This window comes from Anolis sagrei, chromosome 1 (assembly GCF_037176765.1).
Source record: "Anolis sagrei isolate rAnoSag1 chromosome 1, rAnoSag1.mat, whole genome shotgun sequence".
NCBI lineage: Eukaryota > Metazoa > Chordata > Lepidosauria > Squamata > Dactyloidae > Anolis > Anolis sagrei.
This window is the reverse complement of record NC_090021.1, coordinates 119221430-119246157: the sequence shown is the minus strand read 5'-3', so window position 1 is coordinate 119246157 and position 24728 is coordinate 119221430. Positions and strand designations below refer to the sequence as shown.

Sequence of the window (24728 nt, the reverse complement as noted above, 5' to 3'; positions counted from 1 at the left end):
TGGTATCTGAAACATACATGGGGTTAGAATTGTTTCCTTCTAAATCCCCAAATCCTTATTGGGGTGATACCTTTGTTAGTCCAATGAAAACATCATAAAGTGTGAAGGCTTTGCATTTGCAAGGGCTTAATGATAAACAAAGAGTAAAATGTTGATAGTATGACTGTGGCCCCTTCCACACAACTGAATAAAATTCAACATTATCTGCTTTGAACTGGAATGTGGACTCGGGGCCCTTCCACACAGCCCTATATCCCAAAATATCAAGGCAGAAAATTCCACAATATCTGCTTTGAATTGGGTTATCTGAATCCACACTGCCATATATTCCAGTTCAGATCAGAAGATGTGAGATTCTATTCAGCTGTGTGGAAGGGGCCTATAATTTTGAAATAGTGTTGCCTCTGTCTTTTTATATTTGTTAGTGTGTAATACATTCATTTACACTTGAAATAAATAAAATCCCACCTGTGCACTATTACTGCCTTAAAGTACAAAATATACATTGATAATATGAATTTGACACATAAAATCTATAATGACTAATCACTGCTGTTTTTAGAGTTTTCATGTTAGACTTCCTTAATGAAGAACTATCATAGAAGTTTTGTAGTTCCTGTAAGCTAGACCATGATCGATGCTTTTTCAAAGAAAAAATATATCAAAAATCCAAAATATTTGAATTGCATTATTTTAGTGTGTTATTAACCCTCTATGCGGGTTAATAAAACTTGCAATCACTAATTTTGTGGTATTTCTGAACACCTTTGGAATGCATGTGGTTTTCCTATATGGACTGCATCATCTAGTGGTTTTCTTATCCAGAGCACAGGATATCTTAGAATTTCAGCACCACCAAATATTTATACCTTGTTTCCGTGCTGATCTTTCCAGTTTGGCCATAACCTCTGAATTCAATTGTGTGCACTGTTCGGAACTGCTCAGCAAATGTAATCCCTTAGCTTTGAAGATAGCAGGTTTTGCAGTAATTCAACGTATTGCTTTTGTTTCCCAGTTGTTGCATCTTAACTGCTTTATGAGTGTACAAAATCTCTTTTGTGGTCACTGATATGACAGTGACTTGAAACTGATTGTCACAGTTCCTCCAAAGTTCCATATTATTATACAGGATTATTATTATGCCTTCAAATCATTTGTGATGTCCAAAGGCTTTATTGTTTTGCCTTCCTTTCATTCCATGATCATGTGTTGAGCCTCTCTGTTTGTTTGAATGATTATCCTATATAAATACTTCTCTGTAAGTGGCATGTTTGTTCGTTTGCATCCAGCTTGGGCCTGGATTTGCCCTAAAGATGGTGCTGGCTGCTTTGGATGTTAATGCCTGGATCTGAGCCTTGCATCTTTATCTTACGATACCTTGTTCCTACCTGAATTACCATAGTTGAGCATTTGCCACCCTTTCATCTGAGCATTTGCCATCCTTTCATCTGAGCATTTGCCACCCTTTCATCAGCTTTGCTTACTCATGCTCATCCACTAAATAGTGTAGGAATTTTATTTCATTTTATAATTTCATTTCATTTCATTTTGAAGTCAATGCTTTGTCTTGTGTGAGATAAACAGTACCCTATTGATAAAATAGAATAGGTTATTAAGGTCAGTTTTGTGTCATTGTTATGGGGGTTTTTTACATAAAAAACTGAGACTTAGGGACAGTGCCACCTCAGGAGTTTTTAAAAATGATTTTTATCACAAATGGTGACTATGGGGAACTAAAATGTTGGGTCTAATAGTATCAGGGTTAGTGGAAAAAATTTTGCTAGTAACTTTCAACAAACTTTAGCCTTAGAAAGAGTTACTGAACAAGTTTTTCCAAGTATGTCAAAGTGTTCTTCCAAAGTGATTTACTTGGGAGAAAACTGTCATAGCAAATGGAGGACATATTAATCATTTTAATGCCATCGTATGTGGAGCTAATGACTCTCTTTTGGAGAGAAATCATATACATTCTGTAAGTTAGTCTCCTCACTTAATGTTGACAACATGTTGTCAAATATGATAAGGTCTCGATCTTGTATATGTCTACTTTTTACCACTAAGGTTTCCTTCATTTTTTTTTAAAAAGTCCTCCTCGTTTACATTATACTTTTACTTTTGGCATAAAGAAGTTGCTGACTGGTCCAGCTTCCATTCATTGTGGCAAAAAGTGAAATGGATTATGAAATAGTCTTCATTCTGTGCTGTAAGAAAGCTTTTGGCTATTTAGAATTTTATCTCTGGTTGTGATTAGACATTAGGCTACACCATAGTTTAGTACGATATGAATGAGCCATATGACGGCTGAAGCTCATTTGTTTCCCTTAATCCCTGCACTTCTGGATTACATGATATCTTTTCCTTCTACTTTTAACCACTGCTTACCATTCAAATCACTTAATCACGTATCATTCAAATCAACAAACTATGACTGTACTTTCCATTCTTTTTGTCAGAAAAAAAACTTAGCATGAATAAGAAACTGGCATAAAAGTCTTGTCAAAATGCCTCTCCAATGCCCTTTCAGAATAGTTGTGGAATTACACTGTACATAATTATCTTAGTTTTTTGATGCAATTTTGTTATTGGTCCTTAAGATCTTCCGGGGATGCTCTTCTCTCGCTCCTGCCCCCGTCTCAGGCACGGTTGGTGGGGATGAGAGAGAGGGAATTCTCGGTGGTGGCCCCACATCTCTGAAACTCCCTCCCCAGAGAGATTAGGCTGGCACCCTCCCTAGCCACATTCCGTAAGTAATTAAAGACGTGGATGTTTCGTCGTGCTTTCAATTGACAACTCCTATGACAAATGGCTTGTATCATGACTTGAATTGTCATTCAATCTGATGTCCTATATTATATTAACTGATCCTGTTAATTTGCTCTGTTTCCATGGTTATACATTTCCTATGCCATTATACATTGTTATCCACCTTACTAAACTTTATCCTTTAACTAGTTCACGTAATGGTTTTCCTTCCCCCCTCCAAAATTAGTCTGCTGTTATTGTTGTTGCTAGCTATTTTTGTTATGTTGTTTTATGCTGTTTGTTTTATGCCGTTTTAATTCTTATTGCTTTATTTTAATTGTATTCGGCCTGGGCCCCATGTAAGCCACCCGAGTCCCTTCGGGGAGATGGAGGCGGGTAGAAAAATAAAGTTCTTCTTCTTCTTCTTATTTGATTCTCCCCATGAAACAAGCCATATAGCTATGTTGCTTGCAATTTATTATGCCCAGCCTGTTGTTGGAACCCTGATTTGTGTCCATAGGTATTTCTAAGCCAAACCAAAAGTAAGCATGTCTTGGACAAATACTGCATCCTTCTGCTTCATATCAAGTTGTCCCGTGGCTTCATTTTTTCAGGGACAGTAGTTATAGGACTGCCATGTAGCCAAAGTTGGTAGTAACTTGGGGGTTGATGTTAATAATTTTATGTCAGTAAGGTAGGTTTTAATAAGTCTGGTTCCTCTCGGCAAAAAGCTGAGTAATCTTCAGTAGTTCACTTCAGAGGTATAAGTAAGCAGATGGTCACCAGAAATTTAATAACAGTAATAACATTTTTGAATTTTTATTTGAAATCAGACATCCATTTATTTACTGTGGCTGGTCTGTTACTCTGCTTTATTACCTGAACTGTTTAACCTTCATTGCATATGTACATCTGTCATATATCAAAGAACAGATGGTGTCCATTCCTGCAGTTCTGTGTCCTCTGGCTGTGATCCCATTAAAATGCAGGATGGTTTGTGTCTCTACCTGAGTAAGGGGAGATGAAGGTGGGGTGATAGGCTGTCTCTTAGTGCAGCTTAGTGGCTAAGGGCTATAAACCAGGAAGTTTATACTTATTCCAATCTCATCCCTGTCATGGAGCCACTAGGTAACATGGAGCAGGCCAATATTCTGCCACCTTCAGCTTACCATCTGCAATCTGTGAACAAAAATCCTGACCTGTCTTGTAGGGTTCTTGTAAGGAGCATTCAAAAGGTGTCTTATGAAAAGGATTGGGGTTAAGGTTATTCACTTTTTGATTGAAAGACAATAACACATCTAGATTAGTTGCCATCCGTTTACTGATAGCATGGAACCATCATCAACTATTGCATATGTTGTTAAATAGTTCTGTCTGTGTTACATATATATGTATGTATTTTATTTATATCTTGCCTTTCTCTCAAAGCTGGGTCTTATGGCAGTTCTAAATACTGCTATCAGTAATGTAAAGATTTCAGCCCACCATCTGTATCAAAAACTGTTTTAAAACAAACCTCAGTTTCTCTTTCTTCACAACTCGACAGAATCAAACATTGTGAATTTTCTTTCCTGACTAAATGAATGAGAGTGATTATTCTCTCCCTTCCCACATTTCTCCCAAGACTTTTCCCCGAGCTGCTGTTCTATGAGTGGCTTTTTTCTAGAAATTTCATTAGAGTCAGTGTAGTGGTACTTCCATAACCTTTAATAAATGTCATGACACTACCTTCTTAACAAATGAGTAGCATGATTTTCTTCTACTACTCTAGTAGGATGCATCCAGCCAGCAAACTCAGCAGAACTGGTATTTCATCCATAAGCATTTAAAGTTTCCCTTTTCAAAGAGGGGTCCAGAATGAAATATATGATGTGCAGTTTTGGTTACAATAGGATTTGCCAGTTGTATGTTTTTAGAAAGAACTATATTTTATTCTGGAATATCACACTTGTATAAAACTAGATGTGCTCCCTTATGTAAGAATACTCATTCTTCACATCCCTCCTTTCCCCCTCACCAGGGTTCTTGCTTTATTATTTCCTTTATATCAGAAGTTATCATCAATACATTATACTGTTAAATGTCTTTCCAGAATTGCCATATATGCTCCTAAAACAAAAAATCTTTAATATCCCTAGGCACAATAAGTCATAGGACATTCCAGTTCTCTAGTTCACAATTTAAAGGACATTGTTAAGTGCTGAAAGAGACTGGTCTAGTTTAGAGGATCATGTCGAACTCTTTAAACCATGGCAGTTGGCATTGGGCCAAACTTTCCTCCATCACTGTCCAACACGTATATTGGTTTTGGCATGTTGACATTCTTAATTGCAGTTAAGTTGGCTTTGACTTATTTCAGCAATGTGAGTAAAAGACCTCAGCGGCAGTTCTGTCCCCACTGGCCCAAAATTGGGAGAAGGCCCGAATTCGTCATGTAGCCGCCATGGGCTGATCCTAATGTACACCAACCTACATTGGAGCCTGAAAGAGAGTACTTGTCCAAGGTCACTGTATGGATTTCCATGTCTAAGTGGGAGTATGAACCCTGGCCTCCAAAGTCATAGTCCACTATACCACTTTCTTAATTTTGACAAAAAGTTACCTGTCTCATGATGCATTTTTCCAAGGAAATTCCTCTAGTATTTTATATATTTGTGAATTTACATGAAAAGGTAAAGATTTCCCCTTCATATTAAGTCTAGTCATGTCTGACTCTGGGAGGTAGTGCTCATCTCCATTTCTAAGCTGAAGAGCTGGTGTTGTCCATAGACACCTCCTAGGTCTTGTGGCCAGCATGACTGCATGGAGCACCATCACCTTCCCGCTGGAGCAGTACCTATTGATCTACTCACATTTGCATGTTTTCGAACTGCTAGGTTGGCAGAAGCTGGAGCTGACATCGGGAGCTCACCCCGCTCCCCAAATTCAAACCATGAACCTTTCGGTCAGCAAGTTCAGCAGCTCGTCAGTTTAATCCACTGCACCCCTGGGGGCTCTTAAATTTACATAAATTTGACAAAATAGAATACAAATTGTTCAACCTTTCTGTTATTTGGAAATAGCAACATTTTCCCAAATGATGTGTCTCCTACTGAATTCTACATGTTTCAAAATCCTGTACTTCTCATCACTGTGATGTTAGTGTCCAGAAAATGGAGTGCATGCATATGTGATCCCTTTTTTGGGGTGAGAAGGGATGCTTGAATGGGATTATTTCTCAGTTTCCTTTTATACTAGATCTGTATGAATGGGGAAATGTTTAAAAATCCCAAGTTTTAAAGTCACGAAAATGTTCTTTTTAACCCAGCTGTATTTCTCAAGTATTCCTTATTGGGTGACCTTCATGAATCCATTGATTCAAAACTAATAGAGGCATAATTTGATCCCAGGAAGAATAAAATAGAAATGGTCTTTGCTGAGAATAGGTATCCTTTTTTCATAATAGCAAAAATTGTTTTATATTTCAGTAGGGTTTAAGAGCTGATTACTATTTCTTGAACCAAACCATCTCTGGCCCATCATAATAAATTGTGCATCCTTTTACACCAGCAATCTTCTAATTGTAAATTGTGAGTCATGCCTGGCTTCGCTTTTTGCCTAATTATACAAGCGGCTTTGACAAATGACACTCCACTTCCTACTGGCCGGCTTTACTGACCTTGTCATTATTACTAATGGTTAGCTGTAGCTGCTTCAAGCAAAATAAGCAGCTCCAGGTTCTAAGCTGCTGAATTTATTTGTTACTTAGCCTGTTCTCATTTTCCGCCCCCTCTATTCTTCCAGAGCAGCAAAAACTGGAGAGCAGCGGTTGACTTATGTGGACGACTTCTGACTGCCCATGGTCAAGGCTATGGCAAAAATGGCCTGCCCACAAATCATACCACAGATTCCCTCCAGGTATGTTTGCATTTTAGTCCAGATAAGATTCTTTAGCTCATTTTTGCAAGTAGGTACATATATCCATCTGTTATATATGTGTTTGCCTTCAGTTCTTACACTTGAACTTTAAAACAGACTAGAGGAAGAATTCTGGAACTGAATCCTACTAGTAGCTGAATCCTACTAGCTAATTCTATATTCTACTTTTGCATACAGCTTGCATCAGCAGTCAGAAGACTGCAATCAGGTTGTAAGAAAGAGATCCCATACCAATGTTAACATCATGACACTATTGTGTTTGTTTTGTTTCCAACCTCCTCTTACTTCTGTCTCCGATTTATGATACTTTTAAATGCATCATAATGCATTGCTGGAAAAATAATTATCCCCCAAAACAGATCTGAAGTTCTTCATGAGAACAGAGGTTCGTCAATTTCACTTTATCGTATCAGAAGTGAACCATGTGTACAGTTTAAGGTATTTAAAAAACACCTTAACTGATTCTAAGAAACAACAACAAGATTTATTACGGTCAATGACCAGCATCGAAAAAGTACAAGTGACAGGGTGTACAAATGTCAGAGTACACACACATGTACAAGATCCTAAGAAAGCATCTATGTTGCTTGCTCTTATTGTAGCCTAAAAAAAACATATGACATTAGCAAGAGTATACATTTTCTCATGCTTAGAAAAAGTCAGTACAAAATTATGTTTCATGAAATGCATTTGCAATTTCTTGATTTAAAATATTATAAAACCAAGGCTACAAAAGGTTATACTGTAGTCATAGTTTCAAATCTTTTGCTGTATTTAGTTATTATTGCATTATCAAATAGCTTTGAGTTGACAGTAGCTAATTACTTTTAGTGGCCCTTTAAAAATCTGAACACAACAGTACAAGCCAACACTTGAACCATGTGATATTTTTCATTCAAACTTTTTAATTCTTTGGCGAAGCCACACTCCATAACTATGAAAGTAAATTAGTTAAAGATAACTGATTTTAGTGTTCGTGTGTGTTTATAGTTTGTTCTTGCACCAGCATTGAATGTTTGCTGTATACATGTTGTGCTCCACCCTGAGTCCCCTTCGAGGTGAGAAGGGGGGAATATAAATGTTTTAAATCAATCATAGAATCATAGAATCATAGAATCAAAGAGTTGGAAGAGACCTCATGGGCCATCCAGTCCAACCCCCTGCCAAGAAGCAGGAATATTGCATTCAAATCACCCCTGACAGATGGACATCCAGCCTCTGCTTAAAAGCTTCCAAAGAAGGAGCCTCCACCACACTCCGGGGCAGAGAGTTCCACTGCTGAACGGCTCTCACAGTCAAGAAGTTCTTCCTAATGTTCAGATGGAATCTCCTCTCTTGTAGTTTGAAGCCATTGTTCCGCGTCCTAGTCTCCAAGGAAGCAGAAAACAAGCTTGCTCCCTCCTCCCTGTGGCTTCCTCTCACATATTTATACATGGCTATCATATCTCCCCTCAGCCTTCTCTTCTTCAGGCTAAACATGCCCAGTTCCCTAAGCCGTTCCTCATAGGGCTTGTTCTCCAGACCCTTGATCATTTTAGTCGCCCTCCTCTGGACACATTCCAGCTTGTCAATATCTCTCTTGAATTGTGGTGCCCAGAATTGGACACAATATTCCAGGTGTGGTCTAACCAAAGCAGAATAGAGGGGTAGCATTACTTCCTTAGATCTAGACACTATGCTCCTATTGATGCAGGCCAAAATCCCATTGGCTTTTTTTGCCGCCACATCACATTGTTGGCTCATGTTTAACTTGTTGTCCACGAGGACTCCAAGATCTTTTTCACACGTACTGCTCTCGAGCCAAGCGTCACCCATTCTGTATCTTTGCATTTCATTTTTTCTGCCAAAGTGGAGTATCTTGCATTTGTCACTGTTGAACTTCATTTTGTTAGTTTTGGCCCATCTCTCTAATCTGTCAAGATCGTTTTGAATTCTGCTCCTGTCCTCTGGACTATTGGCTATCCCTCCCAATTTGGTGTCGTCTGCAAACTTGATGATCATGCCTTCTAGCCCTTCATCTAAGTCATTAATAAAGATGTTGAACAGGACCGGGCCCAGGACGGAACCCTGCGGCACTCCACTTGTCACTTCTTTCCAAGATGAAGAGGAAGCATTAGTGAGCACTCTCTGTGTTCGTCCACTTAACCAATTACAGATCCACCTCACCGTAGTTTTGCCTAGCCCACATTGGACTAGCTTCCTTGCCAGAAGGTCATGGGGGACCTTGTCGAAGGCCTTACTGAAATCCAGGTACGCTACATCCACGGCATTCCCCGCATCTACCCAGCTTGTAGCTCTATCGAAGAAAGAGATCAGATTAGTCTGGCATGACTTGTTTTTGCTAAATCCATGTTGACTATTAGCGATGACTGCATTTGTTTCTAAGTGTTTGCAGACCGCTTCCTTAACAATCTTTTCCAGAATCTTTCCCGGTATCGACGTGAGGCTGACCGGACGGTAGTTGTTTGGGTCATCCTTTTTTCCTTTCTTGAAGATTGGGACCACATTGGCCCTCCTCCAATCTGCTGGAACTTCTCCCGTTCTCCAAGAACTCTCAAAGATGGTTGCCAATGGTTCCGAAATGACTTCCGCTAGTTCCTTCAATACTCTGGGGTGTAGTTGATCTGGCCCTGGGGACTTGAACTCATTAAGAGCGGCCAGGTATTCCTGGACAACTTCTTTCCCAATTTGGGGTTGGATGTCCTCCAATCCCTCATCCACTCCATCTTGCTGAGGTTGAAGACTCTCTTTTTGTGAGAAGACCGAGGCAAAGAAGGCATTAAGTAGTTCTGCCTTTTCCCTATCCCCTGTCATCATTGCCCCATCTTCTCCGCGAAGAGGTCCTATCGCCTCCTTGTTTTTCCTTTTTCTACTGACATAAGAATAGAAGCCCTTTTATTGTTTTTAATGTCCCTGGCAAGCCTGAGCTCGTTTTGTGCTTTAGCCTTGCGGACCTTTTCCCTACAGGTGTTGGCTATTTGTTTGAATTCTTCTTTGGTGATTTCTCCCTTTTTCCACTTCTTGTGCATGTCTCTTTTGTGTCTTAGCACAGTTAGAAGTTCTTTGGACATCCATTCTGGCTTCTTTGCACTTGTCCTATTTTTTCTCTTTGTTGGCACGGTTTGCAATTGCGCCTTGAGTATTTCACTCTTGAGAAATTCCCATCCATCCGTAACTCCCTTGTCTTTTAGTATCTGTGTCCACGGGATGCTGCTCAGCGTTTCCTTCATTTTTTGGAAATCAGCTCTCCTAAAGTCAAATAAAGTGACACTGCAAATAGAGTGACACTAACCCCCACTTAGTTACTAACATATTGTTAATATAATTGCTTCTTAATTTTGACAAAAGGAATGAATTCTATATAACTCATTATTTAGAGTAAGTAACTTCCAGGTTCTAACCAGCATTGTAATGTAGATCACTAATGTTTTGTTTTGTTTTTTGCAACCAATTCTTCATGCTCTGTAGAGTACACAGAGTACTGTATAAGTCTTGAGAATGCTATATGTAATACTAAGGTGCATCTACACTGTAGAATGAATGCAGTTTGTCACCACTTAATCTACCATTGCTCAGTGCTATGGAATCGTGGGATTTGTCATTTTACAAGGAACTTCTACACTTCTCTGCCAAAGTGCTGGTGCCTCACCAAAGTATAAATCCCAGAATTCATACCATTGAGCCAGTACTTTAGCACAGCAAGTTAATCACCAAGGTGCAATAAATTCTGGCAACCAGAAGGTTGACAGTTTGAAGCCCAGGCCAGGGTGAGCGCCTGACCTTTAGCCCAGCTTCTGCCAACTTAGCAGTTTGAAAAGAAATGTGAGTAGTTAAATAGGAACCACATTAAAGTGGGGAGGTATTTTGGGCATGGCCTTTCTATCAGAAAAAGGAGGAAGTTTACAAACAAAGAAAGCTGTTTGGCAAAGAGATGGAACAACAGCACCCCCTGGGGCCGGAACCAAACACAACCTCCAAGGATGCCAAAAAACGGGAAAAGCCTATAAATACCTCTATCTGTTGTCTTTCTTGTCATTGTATAATCAGCATTGAATGTTTGCCAATATGTGTTCTGTGATCTGCCATGTGTCCCCTTCAGGATGAGAAGGGCAAAATATAAATACTGTAAGTAAGTAAATAAATAAATACAGTTAAAGTGATATCAAACTGCATAAATTCCATAGTGTACATGCACCCTGAAAACAAGCCATTATGGTTATATTGACAAATAAAGAGCATAAAATACAATACAACAATAGTTGAAGTTGTAAACATTTTTCAAAGGAATGTTGGATTTCTATTACACATTTCAACAAAAATGGTTACACTGAAACTAGTTTCATGTGAATTTCTGTGAATATACCTTTCCAGTTGTCATATTTTAAGAGGTTAGTAAGGCTGTTTATAGCGCAAAAGCCGACAAGTGATGTAATGCTGTCCTTTATTACCCTTAAGCTTTGGTTCGTAAGACTGGCTCTTCTGATGAAACTGGGTCTTTTCCAAAACGCTGAAATGGAGTTTGAACCATTTGGAAACCTAGACCAGCCTGATCTATATTATGAATATTACCCTAATGTATATCCTGGACGCAAAGGTAAACTGGTTTGTTTTATGTTTTTACTATTAAATTTATCATGATGGGTATAATGTAGCCACAGCTAAGAGCCACTAGAACACTGATTCTTGAATTGTGGGTCCCAACCCCAAATGGGGTCTCCTAGCTCAACGTTGGGGTCTCGAAAAATCTGACAACAGTAAAAGTTTTCTGAACGTCACCTAGTGGCTGTTTTGCAGGAATCAGTTGTGCAGTGTTGACAATGGACGCTACATAAGATGCATCAATTGTACTACAAAGAAAGGAAAATCAGCCTGTTTAGCGAGCCTCAGCAAAGGCTGATTTGTTATGAGTAAATCTTAGGGGTTTTTATACCTATTTTATATATCTTTCTAACCAGGATCAAGTAAAAATCTCTTGGGCCAAAAGAGATCCCTAGTGGAAAAGTTAAAAATAATAATAATTCGTAAATACACTGAAAGAATGAGTTTGTTTGTTTGCTTGTTTGTTTGTTTGTTTGTTTTGGGGGGGAGAGTTGGTTTGGTTCCTTAACAGTGACGAATTAAGACATTGAAATGTATTTAATTTATTTATTTACTGTGTTTATATACTGCTTTTCTCACCCCTGGGTGGACTCAAAGTGGTTTCCAACATAATCATGGCAAAAATGTAATGCCAAACATACATGTGAAAAAACAAAACATAAAATCAACAATAACATATAACTATGAATTAAAACTATTAAACTATATTAAACCATAAAACATAAGCTACATTTAGACATTAAAACATAGAATTAAAACATATTAATATAAACATTAAAATCACATAATCCAAAAACCATAATCCGAGGCCATTCAAAATGTCAATTGCATATTATCCCTGTTCATTTCTTTCACTGCTTACTAACCAAAAGCTTGGTCCCACAACCATTCCTTTCTTTCTGAAGGCCAAGAAGGAGGGCGCTGATCTAATTGTATTCAGGTCAACGTTGAGACAAGATATCGCTAATTTTTCTGTATCAGAAAACAGTAGATCTATTAGATCAGAGCTTGGGAAACACTATAACATTTTCTTTGTTCATGTTTGAGGGCTCTTATAATGACAGGCTGAAAGACAGAAAAAGCATACCTGGAAAATTTGCCTTAAGAAAAATGCTGGGAAAAGAAATCTGAATCTATGTTGATAAGCTGCTAATTTCAATGATAAAATAAATATACATCGTACATATATTTTAGCTACTGTGCAGCATGATAATATGCTGATGGTTGCTAATTTTCTTTTCATTTTTGGTGTAACCAGCATAACTGTAAAATCCTTGATTTATTTATCTCATTTTGATTCACAATAGTTAAATGAATTAGGCAATTAAAATGCACTTTGCAATCAAATGTGTCGAGATACAAATAAATAATGGTTATGGAAGTGGCACAGAATACATTTCATTTAATTCATGTGTGTAATTTAGATCAATTCAAAATATTCATTGAATTAAGTGCAATGCATTTCATTTTGAAGCAGCATATGAGTTTCAGTCTAGAAATGATATGAATTTCCAAGAACGTCTCTTAACATTTGGGATAGTATTTTTTTCTATGCAACTATTAAATTATTCTCCAGAAATGATTTTGTCACTTTCCCTTTTTATATATTGCCTCTTTGTCACTCATAGTTGCCTGATTTAACTATTAAGTTTGATTGATATTCCAAATACTTCACTTTTTTCCATCTTTTCCTTCCAACGTGCATCTTGAAACTCTTTGTCTGGCAGCTCGTTCTGTTAATTAGGGTTAAGCTGGTACTCTTTCTTCTGCCTACATGCCATGCTGTGCATAATCCATAGTTTTGGTCTCTTGGGAATCTCATTGGCTGCAGACTGATGCCTCAAAACCTGAAGGCAACGTGTGTAGAGAATTTTAATTCCCACTCTTCATCCATTTCAACTCAGCACATGCAGAACTTTATATATGATTGGCACATACATGCATATACACCCAAAGTGTATTTCCTTTCGTGTCACTTATCTGTGATATTATGTCTGCTATGGAATGAAGTGAATATATGAACCCTAAACTTATCCCTGCATCCCACCAAGAGCTTCTACATTGTTTTGTTGTATATATTTTGTTCATTCTGCATCAAACTCTGTAGTCCACCTTTGAGAAATGTCTGCTATTTGAAATCTACTCTGCAAAAATAATTTCAGAGCACAAATGTTAATTTTGATAATAAGTGAAGTTTTACAATCCATTGTTTTCCAACAGGCTTCATGGCAGTCTTTGTTCTTAAGAATCACTAATGCCATTGGACTGGTTCAGTAATCCAGTTGAGGGGGAGGTGAAACAACTTAATCCATTACTTTGTTTTAGTGAAATAACTATTTATATGCAGAATATACCTTCAAGCTTACTATGACACTACATTTTCCCAGTGTTGAGGTTGCATGGTCCTGTAAAGCAAGAAACTATACTGATGGAAGCAGTGCTAGGGGTAAAACTGGAGGGAAAGAATTTAAAATACCTAGACGCTTACATCCCTAAAAACCAAAATAATATCCTTCAGATAAACTATTACCAATTATGGAAAAAGGTAAGTAAACAAATCAATGAGTGGAAAAATAGAATTGGGACATTACAACTAAGTTGAAGGCATTCAAAATGATGATACTACCTAATTTTTATATCTATTTCAAACCCTCCCATTTAGTATCCCACCCAAAATAATCAAGAAATAGGATAACTCAGTCAAAACATGGATAGTTGGCTCTAACAAGAACAGAATCACTAATTCAATATTCTTCACTCCACAAGAAAATGAAGGCTGGGGAGCGTGCTAAACAACTACTGGGAAACAGCAGTAGTGGGGTTGGTGGATGATCTTTTTGAGAATGGCAGAAGGAGACATGGTTAACTTCTATGATGATTGTCCCATCATTGATCTTCTACCTACGACGAGGCGGTCCAAAATGAAACAAGATATTACCCATATCAGAAGGCACTCAGCAATCTACTGGGGGAAAGCAGAGAACAAGGAATGCTATGGCTAATAATATTTCAGGACTCAAGCTGAAAAGACGTTTAATTGTTGACATGATCCTAACTGAAAGAAAATTCTAAAGCTATACAGCACATATGGTAGAAGGTTGGAATATGAGAAGCATGAATAGGGAGAAGCTAGGCATTGTAAAACAAGACACGGAAGACAATAAACATTGCAATACTTGGAGTGAGGAAGCTAAAGTGGGCTGGAATGGGGCATCTAATTACACAGTGTTTTACTCAGGAAATGAAAATCTAAGACATTAGGGGTAACATTAATAGTGAGGAAAGTTGTAGATGTCAAAGGATATAATACAAAGTCAGAATCCTGTCAATAGGATTTTAAGAAGAACCCTTCAATACAATCATAATTCTTTATGCTCCCAACTGCAGAAAAAAAGAAGAAATTGAAATAAAAATTGTGTGTCTGATCTATTTCCAGGAAGAAATTAGTCACAAACCAAAACTGGGTTTGTTGTTAATCATAGGAGATTGAAATGGAAAAGCAGACAATAATCAAAATTATAGGGCAAATTGACAGGATCACAAAATGAAGCAGGAGAGTGACTAACTGAATTTTGTAAGGTCAACATCTATTCCTTGTAAACACATTCTTCAAGCAACTTGAGATATATATAAACATCATCTAATGGCCAATATAGAAGTCAAATAGACTGTATAACTAGAAGAAGACAAAAAAAAAAAGGTCTATCCTCTCTGCAAAAACAAGACAGATCCTGGACTAATATCAAAAATCAGAGCAAGGTTCGAAATGAACACTTATAAATCATGCATTGTGCCAAAATAACTACTCGAACATTTCCATAGAATGTAAATATAATCTTTTATAAGCAGATTTGCACTATTAAGTTTAATTGAAGACAGCCAAACACTGGCAACTAATTCTGAAAATAACCTCCTCTTCACACTGAATCTGTGTGTTCTTATTGTTTAAGTTAATGTTGCTACAAGGGCATTGATATGAAAGGCTGGTTATGTATTTTAAGATTGTAAAGTAAGATTGAATACATAATGAAGCTTCTGGTGATTTATTTTTATTTTTAGCTGTCATAGGAACAAGGTCCTAATTGTATTAGTCATTCTGGATAAATTATGTGGGATTCTTAGTCTTGCTAATTTAATTTTCATATAATTTAAACTAGGACATATGACAATAACTGAAAATATTTCATTTTTGGAATAGCAAGCAAGTTTCTTCTCCTGGTGAAACAAGTCAAGAGATGATTTTTGAAAGGGCAACTTCTCATGCAGCCTCATTTCCTGCAGTCCCTGTCATCATCCCTCTAGCACACCCATATTGTACATGGGTTACTTGCTCTGTAATGCCCACACACTCGACATAGAAAGTAAATCAGAAAGTAAAGGTTTTTTGAAAAATGTGACATTCATTAAGTCACTGATATCTTCTTTATTCTGATAGAAATTTGCTACGATAAAAAAATGGGGCCCTATTTTAAAACATCAATGACTGATGCTATCCATCTTTTAGTATGTATAAACCTATATATACTCTATTGATGATGGTCTAACAATCACAAGGTCTTGAATGTATTTCTTCTGCTTGAAGAGATAGTTTTTCCTGTCTTCCAGCCTTGTCACCTTTTAAATAGATATGCATAACAAGTTTCTAAAATGTTGGTACATACTGTGCTTTATAAAGCAATTGTGACATGAAGGAGAGAGAAAAGGTAAACAAAAATGTCCCCAAATAAAGTATGGTTGCTTACCTGTTACTGTGTTTCTTTGAGTGGTCTTCTGTGAAATCCACACACATGCATTAAACTACATATGTGTGGATTCACAGAGACCACGAAGGAGAATTTTCTTTCTGTGGCTAGTTGACAGAGTACATTTGAATGTGTTGTGTGTTTGTGAGGCACTTCCCTGTTTTGCTTTAGTGGAATTCCCAAAATGGCAAATCAACATAACATGTGGTGAGGAAAGCTTGTAGTTATAGTTCAGCAGTTTCTTGAAGGGCCATGTGATTTCCACTTCTCCTTTAGCAAAATTACAAGAAACATAACTGTTTATTAAAACATCTTTGAGGTCATTTCACCTTGTTAGTAACTGATGAGTGCTAAAGAAGAACATCATGCTTTACAGAGCCAAGGTGAGAGCACTTGTGAGCTTCACAATAAGTCATGCAAAATGTTTGTCTAACAGTTGGATTTAGACTAAAGAAAATGGCTTCAGTTCAGGTTGGATGCCAATTTTATTCACCAGTCCAAAATAAAACTTTGGCGTTTGGACTAGTGCTACATGATGCGATGAGGTTATGGATTTCCACTGCACACAATACTCTGTACTAAAGAGCTTTCCTTCCATGCAGTAGCACATAGGATCATTAATTTTGTTTAATAAACAATCTCGGGCTTAGTAAAATCATTTTTTGTGCCATGATAAATATCTATCTATGTGGTTTGAGTAAAAAGCTGAAAAGGAGTAGAGTGCGAACTGCAGCAATATAGTTGTGTTTGGGAGCCAAAACCACAAGTGGCAGGAAATGGAGCAAATGGGCAGCTGTGAGAGCACAATAGAAAAGTTTAAGTTCTGTTTCGTTTTGCAGCAGTGCACATGGAGCTCTTTTTCCCCAATTGTGGAAATATAATTAAAACAATAAAAACACCCATACTGCAATGTAATAACAGAAGTCCAAAAGAGCAGTAGATGCAATAAAACTTACACAACAGTTCATTAACTCTGATGATAAAGAGGGATGAGACGCTGTAAGAAAGAGCTGTCGAAAAATGTGTAGTTTATTTTTCTACTAAAGCATATGTCAGTTCTTGTGCTTAATTTGACTTTTCAAATTAAGTACTCTTACCTTGTAGACACTCTCTGCTAGTTATGGCTCAATCCTACTGTTCACTGCAACAGCAATAATAATCCAGAAGTTTTGTATTACCATTACAGGTTCCATGGTTCCTTTTTCCATGAGAATTTTGCATGCTGAACTTCAGCAGTATCTAGGAAATCCTCAGGAGTCACTCGATAGACTGCACAGTATGAAAACAATCTGCACAAAGGTAAAAATAAACCTCTAGATTGTCAACTCAGAATTTCAGCATCTGTAGACTTTGCTGACAGTACATAGAATAGCTAGAAAAAAATGTAAGCAATCTTTAAGCGTCCAGTATGTGTAGATATGATATAATAATGCTCAATAGAGAGAAATGTATCTTTAAAAGAAGGGTGTTTTCCTCTCATATTGTTACACTGAATCCTCTTTCAGTGAAAACCTATTAAGTGGTGAATGTCTATTTTTACCGGAGATCCTAACCTCAAAAGTACTCTTAAATGGCAAAAATATCTTCAACATTAGTGAAGCAGTTATGGAGTTAGGACAATAACATGAAACCAAGATCAACATGAGCAATTTTATTTTATGTGTTTTCTCATAATCAGTCTATAGAATTTGCCTTTTTCACAGACACGAAAACTAAGCTGTTAGTTCACTCAGTTCTTCATGACAACTCTTAACACTGCCTTTCAAGTTAGTCACTGCTAGTTCAAGCTATATGAGTTTCTTATATTTGTGAAGATAGGTTTATTTTAGACTCGCACACATACAGCCAGCGGGCCACATGCCACCCTCTAAAGCAGTCTTTCCCAAGCTGTGGTCTTTGGCCCACCAGTGGTCTCCAAGAATTAAAATATGGTCACCGTTACTACACCGTTGCTACTAGAGCGACTGGTCTCGCGAAACCCTCTTATAGTGCCGAGGCAATGGAGATGTTGGGAAGGGAGACGCTGACTACCCACAAAAGGTGTGACAACAAGCCTCCTGACTGCTGCTTCTTCTCCTCCTCCCTCCCCCTGAGAGGAGCTGTTCCATGTGGTGCCTGGAAGCAGGGGCGCCTTGATGTCTTCATTTTTAGGCCTGTTCCTGGGGTTATTTGGGGTGCTGATTCAGAAAATTGGATAGGCCACATCAGCTCTGGATTATTAAATATGGTGTTCTCTGGGCAAGCAGATGGCGACTACTAGATGGCATGTGTTCTGTATCAGAAATTAGTGGCGATGTGATCTATCCAGTGCAATTTTCTGAATCAGCACCCCAAATAACTAAACTGAATGTAAAGTTTACCAAAAACCAATTTATCGGAGAATGGACCCTGGTCAAAGTGGTCTCTGGTCAAAAAAGGTTGGGAAAGGATTTCAGGTGGCCCAAAGAGGCTGCCACTCTCACCATTTCCATGGCTGCCACTTATTGAGGTTGTCATTTTATAAGGTTTCTAGCCTTCTCTGACACAAAACACTGGTGTCTCACCAAAGTACAACCCACATGATTATTTTGCTGCCAAAGGCCATTCCCCACCCTCCTGCTCCAACCTGGATAAGGCAGAGCAGGAAAGGTAGCCTGAAGCAAAAGGAGGGGAAGCAGCCCAAATGAGAGGCACATCCCAGTTTGTCTCTTTCCCCACCACCAGCTCCTCCTTATTTGTTTTTGTTTCAATGTGTCTTTTTCTGTCCTTAAATTCACATGCCATTTTGTCAGCCATTTGTCTCTTTGGAGCTCATCATAGGCTCCTTGAGTATACACAGTGTTCTTGCATCATTATTACTGAATTAACTTTGAAAACTCTGATGAAGGTCTTTGTCAAAAGTATCTTCAAAGTCCAACTATGCAATGATTACTGGACCACCCCATTGTCCTGATACATGAAAAAAACCTCCAACAACTTATTAGCAAGGCAACACTTATATCTAAAGAAGCTCTGCTGATTCTTCTTTAATAAGATTTGTTCTTTAATAAAAAAAAATTCTGTTTGTTTGCTTAACGCAAACACTAAGCTAACTCATGTATAATTTTATTGTTGTCTTATGGGTTTCCCTTTTTTTGAAGTGATACGACATTAGCTACTATCCAGTCCTCTTTAGAAGTGACAAGAGTAATGACGCAAGATGAGGTTTTTTTCGTAAAATCTGAAGTTTCATATTTAAGAATTCTTGGATAGATACCTTCTGGGCTTTTAGCTTCTGTGAGTTCCAAAATCTCATCTCTTATCACCTTAATTTAACTTGATTCTTCAGGAACTTTCCCTGAAAATAAATACATTAATGCAGAATAATGTATCCTGCATCTAAGAAAGTTATGCACAAAATAGTTCATTCAGTTTCTCTGCAGTCTCCTTCTTTTCTTTTACCACTGCCTTCACTCCATTGATGTCTAACAGTCCAACTGTATGCTTAGCCAGTTTTCTGCTTCTGATGTCTTCAAAAGCAAAAATAAACATGTCTTTAATGCTTTTAGCAATATTCTCTTCAAATTCTTTTTTCATTTGCCTTATCAACTTGAGCTTCCTTCTGTTTGGGCAAGACTTCCATTGTTTGAAAGAAGCTTTTTATATTTTAAATCCGTGCATATATTATTATAGTATTTAATGTATTCTCAGTGTTGTTGTTTTTTTGAAAGTTTTCATAGCATTCATTTTTATTGCATGAAATACAGTGCTGTGCTTCTGTTTCTAGGAGGATTTTAAAACTGTGTAGCCTTTCACTGGAGTAAATATGTAGCCTATAGGCATTACCAGAACAAACCTCCTAGGAAAATCAGAATTGCATATTCCTCTCTTCAGGAGTCCCTGTAGAGCTCCTTGCTTTTTCTTAAGAATTTTCATCTTCTGGTTTTGTTTTTCTTTTGGACTGCTGGCCTTCCTTAGATAAATCAATATACTTTTGTCCTGGCGAGCCAGCCTGGTAGGGGTTTGTCTTCAGGCAAACAAAAGTTACAGTGTGGATATTAATTTATTTCCCCCCATTTGTTTCTGTTGAAATCTTGCTTCAAAAATCTAGCTGGGACCACTTAAAGATTGTTATTGGTAAAGGGAACAGTCTAGCAGGCATTCAGTTGGCTATATATTGGTTGTTGAAGGGAAGAATGATAAAGGGAAACTGCACATTTATTCCGGCTCTCCTAAACCTCCAGTGATTATTTTTGGAGATTTGCTGTTTACAAAAGAGTAGTCTTCACCTCCACTACTGGCCTGACTAGTTTTTAAATCAGCAGTCATAGACAGATTTCAACCTTGTGCAATCTCCTTGGTTTTTTTTACTGAAACTTCAAGTTCATAACCAGAATCAGATGCAAAATGCAAAATAGAACCAGGCAAGGAGGAAGAACTAGATAGAAAAAGGAGGTTAAGGGAATAAAGTTGATTGTTTTTTGTAAATCAAGAGATGTAAATTGGGGTGGGATATTTAAATCAATTTGCAGCTGATTTGTAGATCAGTAACATAACTAGGATTCTAACATGGTACTAAATTGTGCAGTAGAGCTCCAAAAAGATGCAGTAAAAATTAATGAAAACAGATGTCTTGGGTATAAATCCTTGGAACACAAGACCAGCCATAGCAGAGATTTTGTACACATTTATTTATATTTCCTAATGTTGAACTACTGACAGTCAGAAAGCCTTTCTGATCTCCTAATAATCATCCTGAGGTCAGCCGGTAGATTCTGATCTTCCATCCAATTGTCCCTCTTGTTTTGGGTAGATAAAGGATCCACATTCATACTCTTCCTTTCTACAGGAAACCATCAACTTAACCTTTTGAGATTTTACTGTCAAAATGGAATCCCTCACAGCTGCCCATCATATAAGTATTTCAGTTAGAGTTTCTGTGTTCAGTCAGCTAATTAAGTGGCAAATAAATAAATGTCCTGGCTAACAAGGCAACACATTTTAATATTTAATTATAATTTTGAATAAGGTGCTTTAAAAACAAATTGAGGAGGGCAATCCCAGTCTTTGAAGAAGTATTCCCTCTTGTGATGGTAGAGGAGGTGCAATGGCCCTCCAAAAATGATCACTCCGGGGACTCAAATATATAATCAAAAAGTATGGTGTGGAGATGGCTGAAAGTGAGGAGGAACTGAGGAGCCTTATAACTAAGGTTAAAGAAGAAAGTGCAGAATCTGGCTGCAGTTAAACATAAAAAACTCCTCAAGATTGTGGCAACCAGACTGATTGATAACCAGCAAACAGAGGGAGAAAACATGGAGGCAGTGACAGGCTTTATATTTCTAGGCATGAAGATTATTGCAGAAGCAGACTGCAGGCATGACATCAGAAGATGTTTACTTCTTGAGAGGAGAGCAATGACCAATCTCAATAAAATAATTAAGAATAGAGACATCACACTGGCAGCAAAGATCCGCATAGCTAAAGCAATGGTATTCCCTGTAGTAACCTATGGATGCGAGAGCTGGACCATAAGGAAGGCTGAGTGAAGATAGTTTTAAACTGTGGTGTTGGAGGAAAATTCTGAGAATGCTTCGGACCACCATACTCCAGGAGAAAATAACCGACTCCTCACTGGAGGGAAGGATATTAGAAGCAAAAAGGAAGTTCTTTGGCCACATAATGAGAAGACAGGAAAGCTTGGAGAAGATAGTGATGCTGGGGAAAATGGAAGAAAAGGGAAGAGGGGCCGACCAAGGGCAAGATGGATGGATGGTATCCTTGAAGTGACTGGATTGACCTTGAAGGAGATGGGAGTGGCCATGGCTGACAGGGAGCTCTGGTGTGGGCTCGTCCATGAGGTCATGAAGAGTAAAAAATGACTGAAAAAATAAACAACAACATGGTGTGGAGATATTTGATAGTTAAAATCAGGGGTCCTCAAACTTTTTAAATATAGGACCAGGTCACAGTCCCTCAAACTATTGGAGGGCTGAATTATAATTTGGGGAAAAAAACATGAATTCCTATGCACACTGCACATATCTTATTTGTAGTGCAAAAGACACATAAAAACAATACAATAATTAAAATGAATAACAATTTTAACAAATATAAACTTAGTATTTCAATGGGAAGTGTGGGGCTGCTTTTGGCTGATGAGATAGGATTATTGTTGTTGTTATATGCTTTCAAAACTTTGGTGCACCTTGAGCAAGGGGCAGGTAAATGACCTTGGATCTTGGATCGGGTCTTAGTTTGGGGAGTCCTGGTTAAAACCATTGTTTTATTCTTCATAAGGAAATCTGGGTTCATTTTGATTGATTAAACAATTAATGTGATCACTTAGCTAAGATTTCTTTAATTAGTTGACAACCTTATATGGCCTGCTTTATACACTACTGAGTCAGGTTGTTGGTCCATCTGACTTCTGTCCTCCAAATGATAGCAGATTTCCCGAGATGGCAGGCACGTGCCTTTTCTGGCCAAGCTGCCTGAGGACCTTTTTAGTGAAGATGTTAGGGATCCTTTGTATTCAAAGCATGTCCTCTTCCTTTGTGCTGTACTCCCCCGTGAGCTTCATTACAACTAGGTCATTCATTTGCATCGGCCAAACTCTTATAGGAATGAAATGTTTGGGCAAATATTAAGGTGTGAAAATATTATGCTCTGGTGTGCTTTAAAACAACAGCCCCGTGTATTCGTGAAAGGCTTATTTAGTTCAGAACTTGACCTTTAAAGTTTATTTCCACTTTTCTTTCTGAACATTAACATTATGGAAAGGTGTCTGTAGACCTTTCCATAATTTTTATGCTTTTTGTTGAACATTGCAATGTGGCAAGGCTTTCTCCCACAATGGCAAGACATGTATCACTGAGATTTGTCTCACTCACCATGAAATGGTGCCAATTTACCTACAATCTGTGTTCACAGCCAGGAGGCTGGAGCAATAACCATGGAGGTGATAATGGTTCTGTATTTCTCTGATTCGAATATAGCTCTTCGGCACAAATCTGTGTAGTTATGACCCACAAAACTGAATCTAGCTCATTAGAAAATGTACCTTACAAGATACGTTATAACCTTTTAAAATAAAATCCAGAGCAGCTCATAAGCACATCAAACTTCTGCTAGCTTTTTGTCACAGATGTACAGCATTTGGCCTAGTAAATCACATTATTTATTTTGAATATTTATGCCCTACTCTCCCACCACAAAGGATCTCAGAGCAGTTTGCAAATTGTTAATTTGACAGTTTCCTACCCTCAGCTTTACAAGACATAACAACAGGCTAGGAAAGGGGAATGGCAATGGTGGAGAGGATTAAGTCCAGCAGATGCTGCTCCTTGTTCTCTCTTTCCCAGGCCAGAACAGTTGCAGTTGAAATAGAAGGGAGGGCCTTCCATCTGCATCTGAGCCTTAGCTTGATGGAAGTTGAACAGACTTCCTTGAGTTTGCCTTTACTACCACATACCAGAAAATGGGAACTGTCCTAGGTGTCAGACTAATGTGTCACAACTCACAGTCTGGAATCTCTGTGTTAAGTGTTATTGCGGCTGGGTGGGAGGGGTTGTTCCCTCCTAGTGTTGCCTAGTCCCACTTCTCCACCCCAATATCAACTCCTGCTCCTCCTAATAACTTCTATCCTGTTGTTCTGGGGCATCCCCATCCCAATCGTAATGGTGATTGCAAGCAGTGGAAGGGTGTGGGAGAACTCCCACTGTTGTCCCTGTTAACTGATTGGAGGAAAAGACTACCTCTCAACCCCCACCCCCAAGTTTATGTTCCCAATTTGGAATGCTAACATGGTCTAGGAAGAAATGTGGTTTGTGACCATTAGGATTCTCCTCTGTACTGCTTGCCTTCCCAATTGGGAAAGTAAGCAAGAGTTTCCTGTGCGTAAGAGAGAGGGGTTTGGGGTGCCAAAAGTCATCACACAATCCCTCTGCAAGCTATTTCTGGATTCTCGGTGGATTCTCGGTGGGCCAGGTTAGGACTAGATTATTTAGACCAGTGGTTCTCAACCGGTGGGTGTTTTGGCCTACAACTCCCAGAAATCCCAACCAGTTTAGCAGCTGTTAGGATTTCTGGGAGTTGAAGGCCAAAACATCTGGGGACCCACAGGTTGAGAACCACTGATTAAGACCCTCATGCTAGAGGTTCATCTACCATGCTTAATGACTGTGACACATATATCACGCATTTTAACTCTCAGGATGTGTTCTGTACAGTTCCATCAACCTCCAACCTACAATAAATTGTATTTATGCCCCATTCTTTGAAAGGCTTGAACACAAGGTGCATATCAATAAAAGAATAATACATTTAAAAATAAACAAAGCTTATGAAATAGAATTAAATTAAGAGTTTGATTGAAAAACAATTCAAAAATAAGCATAACTTTTTAGCAGGTGCTTGATCATCAAAAATCTGTCTCGATTTTTAAAGGCTTTGTCTCAGTGAAAAACCAGGGTACCAGCCTAGCCTCCCTTGATAGGATTTCCAGATAAAAAGATTAATGGTCATTTTTAGAAAGAATACTGCTTGAATATCTGTTTACAGCAAGAACCATTTGTGGTGGGCTTAGGTTTAACACACATGTTTCTGCTTCAAAATTGTATTAAAATTGACGAAAACTGTTTCAAAACATTCGCTGCAGATATTAGACAACCTGGAACGTGGTTTAGCGGAAGATGGAAGCATGACTAACATTACCCAGGAGAACAGACAAGGTAGGTATCCCCTGAAGCCTTCTTTTCCACAGACCAT

General features: G+C 38.1%; 1 protein-coding gene across 2 annotated transcripts in view; it reads left to right on the top strand.

Moving 5' to 3' along the window:
• Positions 1-24728, top strand: part of TRAPPC12 (trafficking protein particle complex subunit 12) — a 58012-nt gene that overhangs the window by 9134 nt on the left and 24150 nt on the right. For both annotated transcript variants that reach the window (XM_060752754.2, XM_060752753.2), the window contains exons 4-7: positions 6526-6639; positions 11116-11254; positions 17188-17300; positions 24619-24691. In XM_060752754.2, the coding sequence (XP_060608737.2) occupies positions 6526-6639; positions 11116-11254; positions 17188-17300; positions 24619-24691 (439 nt within the window). The remainder of the gene's footprint in view (positions 1-6525; positions 6640-11115; positions 11255-17187; positions 17301-24618; positions 24692-24728) is intronic.